The sequence below is a fragment of the Python bivittatus genome, unplaced genomic scaffold (genome assembly GCF_059951505.1).
Source record: "Python bivittatus isolate LINGU-HERP-01145 unplaced genomic scaffold, Pbiv_v1 ctg000180_np1212, whole genome shotgun sequence".
Lineage (NCBI taxonomy): Eukaryota > Metazoa > Chordata > Lepidosauria > Squamata > Pythonidae > Python > Python bivittatus.
Window position 1 is genome coordinate 3,701,124 of NW_028277047.1, and position 10,250 is coordinate 3,711,373.

A 10,250-nucleotide genomic window follows, 5' to 3' on the forward strand; every position below is an offset into this window, starting at 1 on the left:
ACGTTCCCGCAACCTCCGTGGCCAATCACGAGCCGCGTGAAAGGGAAGCGGGGGAGAGATCAAAGCGCTCGGGAGGGGGAGAAAGGAAGCGGATTGCTACATTGTTGCCCAATCGCCGCCGAGTCCGTCTTCCGCTCCTCCCCGGCAGGGCGGGCTCGTCCTTTGCGGAGACGGCCCCCGAAGCGGGAGATTGATTGAGTCGCCCAGCGACAAATCGCTTCCTAAAAGAGGGCGGGGGGGGGAAGTGGGGCGGGCAAGATGGCCGCCCCCATCAAGATCACGGAGGAGGAGGGGGCTGGGCAGGGCTGACGCCCTTTTTTCCCCCTCCTTTCCCCCTCTCCAGACATTTCCCGCGATCTGCCCTTCTCCTTCTGAAAAGGGGTTGTCCGGCTACCCCCATTCCCCCCCATGCATTATTGATTGTGGGGTCTCCATCCCTGCTTTTCACCTGAGCCCTCGAAACACGCCTTCGCCTCCCCCCGCTTTCTCAAAGCAAATGTCCGAGCAAGCGAAGGCGTCACAGTTTCTGCAAAGTTTGGAGTTTTAGGGGTTTTTTGCATCATGTCTGAAAAAGGATTTGTTTTCCCCCCGGGCTCCTGGTGTGAAGCAACACAGCCGTTTCATCCTTTCTTTTAATCGAGGCTAGGAAACGAGAGGCTGATGGGCCAAGCTCTTGCTATGTAGTGTGTTGTAAAGGGGCCATGGGGAATATATTAACCCCCTTCCCCGGCCCACGAAAAGGGGCTCGCCGAGCAGAAGGACTTTCCAATCCGGGTAGCTTTGATGAACTCCACCGAAAATGCAAAGGTAAATGCCTTTTTTGCTCACCTATTCACAGATTTTGCTCCTTGGCCGGATTTGGCACGAGGGCTGCTAGTTGCAGACCCCCTGCATTCGCACTTTGCATGGTGTCTGAGCCATGGTTGGGTGTGTGCCTCAGCTCTGGTGTGTGATATGACTAACCATGATTAGGCAACCTGTGACTTGTTGCGTCGCATATTTGTTTCCTAGCCCAATTGGGTATATTTGGGAGAATTTCTGTGCTGGGATGAAAATCTTGCGTATGGAGAAACATCCTTGTTGGATTTGGGGGGAAATTGCTGAATCTTATGTTTTCCAATAGTATTATTTTAACAGCTTGCTGGCAATTACCTTGAGCATTACAAAGTGGGTTTTGTTTTTCTGTTCCTGGTGCTGCTTCTTGTTTGTAAACGGCATTCTCTTTCTCACCCTATTTCCATTTCAGATGTTTTCCCCCAACAAATGGAAGGAGTCAAGCTGATAATTAATAAATACCTGAGTAGCCATTTCCAGGTGGGTATCCTTGCTTCTAGGAACCAAACTTTGGCTGGGTTTCCATAATGTGTTCGCCTACCTCGCAGGGTGGGTGTGATGTGGAATAATGGAAGGAAGGAGTGCTATGTCCCCCATCCAGGGCTTCCGAAGGAAAGATGGGAGAGAAATCTAGCAAGCAAACAAACATTAGGCTAAGATGCCTCGTACATAATTGGTTTAGAGTTCAATGAGTTTGACACCACTTTTCTGGGTTAATGTGGTAAAACCGTGTTAAAGTAACCACAGTTTGACTTTTTAGAGAAATATAACCGTGTTGCATCAATGGAAAAATGACCCTTTCCCTCTGAACGTTTGCGGGGGGGGGGGAAATTGATGGAAAAGAGTGAATTTGGGAGCTGAATGCTCACCTACTGCTGTCTTCAAAAATAATGTCTCAAACTTGTTCAGCATTTTGGAACAGCCATTCCAGAAGTCGACCACCGGTTGTCAGTCTGATGGTCCCAAAATGTTCTTGATTGCTTTTATGGACTGCTAGTCAGCAACAACACTGCTAGCTTCACAGCACTCAAATGAATGGTCAGGGACTACAGATAGTCCTTGCTTAACAACCATTCGTTTAGTGACCGTTCAAAGTTACAACGGTGCTAAAAAGGTGACTTACAACCAGTGCCCGAAGTTACGACCGTCGCAGCACCACCGCGGTCATGTGATTACAATCCGGGCACTTGGCAACCAACTCACACTTACGATGGTTGCAGTGTCCTGGGGTCACGTGATCGCTATCTGCGACCTTCCCAGCCAGCTTCTGACAAGCAAAATCAATGGGGAGCTGCGTGATTTGCTTAACAGCGATGGTGATTCGCTTAATGACCACTGCAAAAAAGCTTGTAAAATCGGGTGTGACTTGGTTAACAACCAGTGTTCTGGTCGTTATTGTGGTCGTAAAGCGAGGACTACCTGTATTCTGTTCCCCTAAAAGCAGCAATAATAGTCATTTCGAGGGGAGAGCCCATTCCAGCGATTGGACCCCCTGTGGGATAGCACAGCCTCCCAGCTCCCACCCTTTTTGACTCCCACCAATGCTACATTCCTAAGGATCAAAATCCTTCAGGTTCAAAATCAAAGGAATAATGAAAATAGCGTCACTCCTTTGTTTTTCTCTCGCCTCCACCAGCAAGAGGCTGCATCTTTTCAGATCTTTCCGATCCTAATTTAAAGCAGCCATCACTGGTTTCCTTCCAGGTGACCCACACCGTTCACATGAGCACAATTGGCCACTCGAGTTACCACCTCAATGCAACCTACGTGGGAGATCAGCAGCTGAGTCCTGCCGAGGTGAGCGAAAGCAGATTTCTTGCTACATCCAGGCAGACGAGATGGAACTGAAATTGTCCTTTGCTCCTCATTCCCAAGTCAGAAGTGGGCGGGTTTGGGAGTCGCTCCAGGGACAGCAGGTGGGATCCGGTGAGTTAACCAGGTCTTCGTTCTGCCTTTGGATCTGGAAGGATTGAGGTGTGCAACGTCAGCATAAGGACGATCTGAAGAACAGTGGTTTGAGAAACGGCGAGATCCATTTAGACTTCATTTTCACACCCATTTAAACCTTGCTAGAGCAGCAATAAGAAAATTCTGGTTAAGGGGTAGCTGCAAATTATGGGTGATCTCAGTGTTTCCCAACCTTGGCAACTTTAAGACCTGTGGACTTCAACTTCATGGCTGGCTGGGGAATCCTGGGAGTTGAAGTCCACAGGTCTTAAAAGTTGCCAAGTTGGGAAACCCTGGTTTATCTCCTCCCCAAGGATCAATTCCAAAGGTCAGACAATGGTTTACAGTTCTTTGAGGCTGGAAAAAGTTCCTTCCCCTCCCCTAAGCAAAATTCCTAAGGGTCCCCCCCTTTTTTTTCTTTTTAAATGTGGTAAAAAAGGGCAACTGCTTTTCCCATGCAAATAATAGGGCTGTGATCTCTGGGCACCAAAATTGCAAAGATTCTCTAGATGGCAGCGAAGAGAGATGGGGAGGGAAAAAGTGGTGTTGCTCCCACCTAGTGATTCCCCCAAGTCTTGCAGCCCAGATCTGTTAGGTTTATGGAAAGAGAAGGGGGAGCTTAGCATGAAGAAGAGAAGGCAGTGGCAGAGACGATGGGGGTGGAGTATGGGTGGTTTTTCAAACCTCCGCTCCGAATTGAGATGGGAGGAGTGCCTCTGAGAACATGCAGAAGGCTCGAGCTAACCACGGCAGGCGTGCCTCTGAGGACAGGCAGAGGGCCTTTCCAGTGCCCCAGATCATCCCAACCCAAACCGATGAACCCTTTGTAATATTTCTCAAAATTCACCCTCCCCAAGACCACCTTAACTGAGTTTGTTTTCCTCCTCCCCCCTCTTTCAACCATTGGTTGGCTTTCCCCATTGCACAAAACCCTGTTTCACCATGTTTAGCACATAAGCCCCCACGGGCAGGGTTCCTGCAGCACGCTAAGCCAGTCCTGAAGCCAAACGTTTGTGTACTTTGAAAGTGTGCAAACCTCACTCCAGATTCGTAGAAGGTGCAAACGTGACCTTCGTTCTGCCAGAAACAGTCAATAGTTCCAGGCCCTAGAACAGTTAATAATTGAAAGTTTCTCGGAACGGCAGTGAAATTTTGGCTGAAATTGTAGGGTTCTAAGAGTTTTGTACATTTTTTTTTTTTTAATTCATCCAGTCCCCTTTCCTGGTTCCTTCCCAGGCTTTCCCCACCCTTACTGGCGATATTAACAACGTCGGGAGCCTCAGTGCCCAAGTTCTCCATCTTTTAGCGGAGCGGATACGCACCAAAGCAGTTTTTCAGGTACAATGTCTCTCCCCGCGCATTGGTCTGGATTCAAGACAGGATCTTGACCTTCTCAAATCGGCCGACAAAGGTGTGCCGCCCCCCCGTCCCTCTGGAGCAGCGCTGGGCTACCTCGCAGGACCGTTGTAAAGATGATGCACATTTGAAGCCCAAAGCTGCAGCTTGGAGGCTGGAAAATTGGCAGGTTAAACAAAAAAATTGCACACCAAAGCAAATAGAGACCCAGATTGGGAATCAATATAACATAATCAATGATTATGGAATAAATATGTATGACTTGGGATAATGCAGATTCCAGCTCATTTCAAATTCTTTAAAGAAGGGATTTCCCTGCATGTAGAAAACTAGGGAGTCTCTCCCTTGACATGCTAGATTTCTGCATGGGTGATTTTTTTTTTTTTTTTACAAGATGGAGCTATCCTATTGCAGTCCTGTTTCCCCCCCCCCCATCTCCCCCCCTTGAATTCTGAACAGCCCAGGCTGAGCTCTGAGAAGTGGGTTAGGAATTTCCTTTTAAAAAGGCATTTCCTGACTGCTTCAACCTGTTTCAGACTCAACAGGCCAAATTCACGACTTGGCAGTTCGATACCGAATATCGTGGGGACGACTATACGGCCACCCTGACTTTGGGCAACCCCGATCTGATCAGCGAATCGGGTGAGTGAACGTGCCAGGCGGGCAACCGTTGGCAGGTTTAAGCATCTGTCCCCCAGTTTAGGTCCCTTAATTTCTTTCTTTACGGGTTAGTTTCTGTAGCTCCCGTGGAAGTGTGAGTTGTCCTGATATAAAAGACTTTAGATGTGACCTTGGGGAAGGTGTGAAAGAGCCATGGGGGAAAGAGTTGAAGAAGAGATTACACAGTCCAGAGTGTGAAGGGAGGGTGAGAAAGAGATCAGAATAAACCCGCTTTGATTTTGTTTCGTATAAGATGGGACAGAGAGAAATTTAAGCAAAGGGGGCCCAAGCTTGCTTGATGCTGCTAAACTGGGCTGCTAAACCAGCGTTTCTCAAACGCGGTAACTTTAAGACGGGTGGACTTCAACTCCCAGAATTCCCCAGCCAGCCATGTTTAGCAGCATCAAGCAAGCAAATGGATGAACATCCATTCAGTTTTATTGTTTAGCACAGTGTTTCTCAAACTCAGTAACTTTAAGACGGGTGGACTTCAACTCCCAGAATTCCCCAGCCAGCCATGTTTAGCAGCATCAAGCAAGCAAATGGATGAACATCCATTCAGTTTTATTGTTTAGCACAGTGTTTCTCAAACTCAGTAACTTTAAGATGGGTGGACTTCAACTCCCAGAATTCCCCAGCCAGCCATGCTGGCTGGGGAATTCTGGGAGTTGAAGTCCACCCGTCTTAAAGTTACTGAGTTTGAGAAACACTGTGCTAAACGATACAACTGAATGGATGTTCATCCGTTTGCAACCTGGGGACGGTGACTGTAGGGGTCACGTTGGGCAAAGGGGCCAGCCCTACCATCGTTAACGGATCCTTGGCCGTGTTTTCTTCCATACAGTCATCGTCGTTGCACACTTCCTCCAGAGCGTGACTTCACGGTTGGTTCTAGGGGGTGAATTGGTGTATCACCGACGGGCCGGAGAAGAAGGTGCAATTGTCACTCTGGCTGGGAAATACACCGGTGAGTTCCTTTTATAACGCTTTGGAGGGAGAATCGGATTGTCCCCAATCCAGAGGTGTCCAGAGGCCATCAGAGGACAGTTTCTGGATTTTCCAGTTGATACAGCCAAGGATATCCGGTTTGTAAGCCTTATGCGCTCTAAAAATGTGCTACACCACTCTCAAAAAGAACGGTAACAAGAACGGGAAGACGCCCACGAGCCTAAACTGATTTATTTTATTTATTAATCAAATTTATACACCGCCCATCTCACTGTATACGTGACTGAAGGCAGCTTACAAGTAAAAAACTTAAACCATTTAAGTGCACATTTCAGGGCAAAACACACATTTTCTCGCACCTCTTTCCAAAGGCAGTTTTCAAAGGAAAGGTGCGTGACTTTTCGGGAGAAGGATGAATGGGAAACCAGGAAAAGAAAGAGAGAGGGAAAAAGAACGAGCCGTGATGTCTGCCCTACTCCGAAATGACGACTTCATCCAAAATCAAATATTTAAGTTCAGCTGAAGAGTGGAGATGAACTTTGGATGGATCGATGGCCACGTCATTGATAGATCAAGAAGCCGGGATGTTTGGAACGGAGGAATGGCTGGTGCAGAGGACAGAACTGGCCGAACGGACTTGTTTGATTAGAGAATTTATTAGTGACTGGAAAACTCGTAGGGTTTTTTGGCTGAAAAAAAAATGAACTTGAGATTGATGGGGTTAATGATTAGAAAGGGTGGACTGCGAAAAGAAGGAAATGATGTTGTCACCTTAGAGAGGGTAGAATAGAAATGTACTTGTGGCTACTGTTAAGATCAGAAGTTGCTTTATAACTTTTTATTTTCCTCTCTTTTCTTCTCTTTTCTTCTCTTTTTCTCTCTTCTCTCTTCCTTTCTGTGCACTTTTTTTCTTCACATCTTACTTTTTTTTTACTTATTTTTCTATTTCAACATTTGTATTGTTTCTATTCTTTTAAAAATGAATTTAATTATACACACACAAACGCACACACGTATATGTATCTATATAAAAAGAATCAGGGGTACGTGGGTAGAAATCCTATTGATGATGAGACATCAAGAGCGTCTCCTGCTATGTTAAAACAGAACAGGTTTATCACAATCCACGTTTTTCTTTATTCCTTGTTTTTTTTCTTGTGTTCCCATCGTGGCTTTCTGTTCCAGCCGAGCACTTTATATAGATAAAAACTCATCAAGCCGATGGTCCAAATGTTGGATCATTTTTTCTTATTTTGCTTCTGAGCTGAAATGTTTGCACTGGACTGCGATGATCTCTTTTCTAAAGTTTTCTGGTAATGCCTCCATTTAATTTGGATGGGAGGGACTGTCTGTTACAGTGTTTCTCAACCTTATCCACTTTAAGATGAGTGGACTTCAACTCCCAGAATTCCTCTGGGAATTGAAGTCCACACAACTTAAAATGGATAAGGTTGAGAAACGCTAGTCTATTAAATCTGAATGTCTGTTGGACATTGTGACACATCTGTGTCAATTTCCAACATTCATGTGAATATGTAATTGACGTAAAAGGCATCGCTGGCAGGAAAACCTCGATTGATCGATTGATTGATTGATTTTTATTTTATTATATTTTACTTGGCTGATATGCCACTAACTGAAGTGTTTTACAGTCCTACTGTATGTAAGCAAGATTGAAACCATCGATCACAACCCAGTAATAAGATAATAAAAATAATAACCTCCTCAAAACCAAGGAACATTACAACAGTGATAATCAGTAGTGCTCATATGACAGGAGGGGTTTGATTTTACAGACAAACTACTGATTTAACGGACTTTGGTCTGGGGTCTGCTTATCAGGACAGAGTCCAATTAAAAAACCACTCCTTTGTAGCCAAAATTTACTAAGACAAGGATTTCTTGTTTTTATTATGGTTCAATGTTTCTAATGTTTTGATTATTTGCAATCTGCCCAGGGAACACCATCTATAGGGTGGATTAGAAATATATTTAATCATATTTCTGCTTGCTTTTAGCTCTGAAATGGATAGCCACCCTTAATTTGGGGTATGGTGGGGCTCACGCCAGTTACTACCACCGGGCAAACGATCAGGTGAGTTGAACCTTTGTTCCTTCTCCATCTCCTCCAACTTCTCCTTTTCCAACATTTCCTTCTCCTCCTTCATCTCTTTCTTCTCCTTCTCCTCCATCTTCTCTTCTCCTCCTCCTCCTCCTCCTCCTCCATCTTCTCCTCCATCTTCTCCTTCTCCTTCTCCTTCTCCATCTTCATCTTCTCCATCTCCTTCTCCTTCTCCATCTTCTCCCTCTCCTTCTCCTTCTCCTTCTCCTTCTCCTTCTCCTTCTCCTTCTCCTCCTTCTCCTTCTCCTTCTCCTTCTCCTTCTCCTTCTCCTTCTCCTTCTCCTTCTCCTTCTCCTTCTTCTCCTTGTCCATCTTCTCCTTCTCCTTCTCCTTCTCCTCCTCCTCCTCCATCTTCTCCTTCTCCATCTTCTCCTTCTCCTTCTCCATCTTCTCCTTCTCCATCTTCTCCTTCTCCTTCTCCATCTTCTCCTTCTCCATCTTCTCCTTCTCCTTCTTCTCCTTCTTCTCCTTCTCCTTCTCCTTCTCCTTCTCCTCTCCTTCTCCTTCTCCTTCTCCTTCTCCTCCTTCTCCTTCTCCTTCTCCTTCTCCTTCTCCTTCTCCTTCTCCTTCTCCTTCTCCTTCTCCTTCTCCTTCTCCTTCTCCTTCTCCTTCTCCTTCTCCACTTTTCCTTGACCCCAGTGGCCTATTCAGTTTGACTTCCCTTTTTTCTCTCCTTTGCAGATTCAGGTTGGAGTGGAATTTGAGGCCAACACCCGGCTTCAGGACACAAGCTTTGCTTTTGGGTATCAGCTCACCCTGCCCGAAGCCAATATGATTTTCAGGGGTGAGTGAAATCAAACCATCAGCAGGTCCTGCTTCCCATCAACCCTTTCTTCCTCGTTTGGGGAACGAGGGTCTTTTCCATTTTGCTTGCCAAAGTCAGTCGTCTCCTTAGCTTGGGGGAGGCAATATATTTTTCCTTTCTGAAGACGGCTACACATTTCTGAGGTGTCATTGTGGCAATTCACGAGCCAAGAATGTTCCAGAGGAGATAGGAATCCCACACCTCAAAGAGAGCACTTCCAACATCTTGTCAACCTTCCCTGTCCACATCAGACACCTGTGGACCGTACAAACACACAATCGCACGCTCCCACTTCTTTCCAGGGTTCTGGAGGTCTTCTCTGAGCAGAACCAGCCTTGAAACATCAAGGTCCTTCAAAAGAGGCAAAGAGAACATAGCTGGTGGGGCTGGAGAAGGAAGTTGATCCATCTGGGCTGCTTGTAGAGAACATGGGAGGTGGGCTACGGACTCGGGGGAAGCCGTATTGCCATTTTAACTCCTCCTCCTTCTTTCTTCAGGGTTTCTGGACAGTAACTGGTGCGTGGGGGCAGTTCTGGAGAAGAGAATACTTCCCTTGCCCGTGACCTTAGCTCTGGGCGCCTTCCTCAACCATTGGAAACACCGGTTCCATTGTGGGTTCAGTATCATTGTGGGTTGAGAGCCTGGCTCAGCCTGGGCCCGCTGCAAAAGAGGCGGTTGGGGTTTAAACGCGGAGCAGCTGCTCGGCCAGAGCAGTTCAGCCCGGGACAGACGTGAGAGTCTTCATGCGCGTGCACGGCAGAGCGACCTCCCGCAGGCATGTGGCGCTGCAACGGCAGCCTCCGTGGGTCCACGCACCCTTCCTACCTTCAGGAAGCACGCGCAGGTGAGATGGTGCCCTTTTCTCACCCGTTTACGGGCACGGAGCTCTGATTTTGCTGGGTTAGGGCAGCGTTAAAGCCGGGCACGGGATCTCCGGCCAGGCGGCTGGAAACTTTTCTTGTTTGATCGTTTTTGGAGAGCACCGATCCCTGGATTCCCCAGCGGAGCCGAGGGATCGGTGCCATCTCGGTGTGGGTGACGTTGGGACCCTGAAATTCTGGAGACCTCGGACCCAGCCGCCGTGCCTTGGACCGTTGGCAGACACTGGGCTATTCTGTTTACTCAGGACACGGGCGAAAACCAGAGTTGGGGCTTCTGTGTAACGGGGACTCTGAATCGAATTAAAATGATGGAGAGGCTGGGCTTTCTACCCCCTCCAAACACACCTTTTCTCTCGTTTTTTTATGCCTTTGTTGGGTATCGAGGAGGGAAACGGAGCTCCCTTTCTCAAAGATTAACCTGCGACAAACGCGGGCATTTTATCTCTTTGCAAATCGGCACTCGCGGTGCATTTCTTATAGTTATGGATTCACTGGGGGGGAAGGAAGGGGAGGGAGAGGAGAGAGCCACGAATCCACAGAAGCCACTCAGAAGAAGAAGAATATTGTAAAATATTCAGCATTGTACATAACAACGCTGCTATCGCGGTGGCAATCTTTGGAAGAGGTGGTCCAAGCGGCGGGTTTTCTCTGACATTCAGGAAGAACGCTAACGCATCTCAAAACCGAAAGCGTGTGC

The 10,250-nt window shown here is 47.2% G+C and overlaps 1 protein-coding gene across 2 annotated transcripts; it reads left to right on the top strand.

Moving 5' to 3' along the window:
• The first annotated feature begins 230 nt into the window (after positions 1–230).
• Positions 231–9,897, top strand: TOMM40L (translocase of outer mitochondrial membrane 40 like). Of its 2 annotated transcripts, none has more exons than XM_025165357.2 (9): positions 231–807; positions 1,247–1,314; positions 2,539–2,631; positions 3,994–4,119; positions 4,674–4,779; positions 5,642–5,764; positions 7,764–7,840; positions 8,549–8,651; positions 9,170–9,897. In XM_025165357.2, exons 1-9 carry the CDS (start codon positions 702–704, stop codon positions 9,307–9,309), a joined length of 942 nt encoding a protein of 313 aa, XP_025021125.1. In that variant the 5' UTR covers positions 231–701; the 3' UTR covers positions 9,310–9,897. The 2 variants fall into 2 exon arrangements, with proteins under 2 accessions (XP_025021125.1, XP_015743217.1); XM_015887731.2 differs by having other exon boundaries at positions 232–807; positions 4,018–4,119.
• The last annotated feature ends 353 nt before the right edge of the window (positions 9,898–10,250 follow it).

Bases quoted from the DNA above. Each gene is read 5' to 3' on its own strand.
- TOMM40L (XM_025165357.2), top strand. From the start codon at position 702: ATGGGGAATATATTAACCCCCTTCCCCGGCCCACGAAAAGGGGCTCGC. The intron at 4,120-4,673 runs GTACAATGTCTC...AACCTGTTTCAG, and splicing joins GCACCAAAGCAGTTTTTCAG to ACTCAACAGGCCAAATTCAC. The intron at 5,765-7,763 runs GTGAGTTCCTTT...GCTTGCTTTTAG, and splicing joins TCTGGCTGGGAAATACACCG to CTCTGAAATGGATAGCCACC.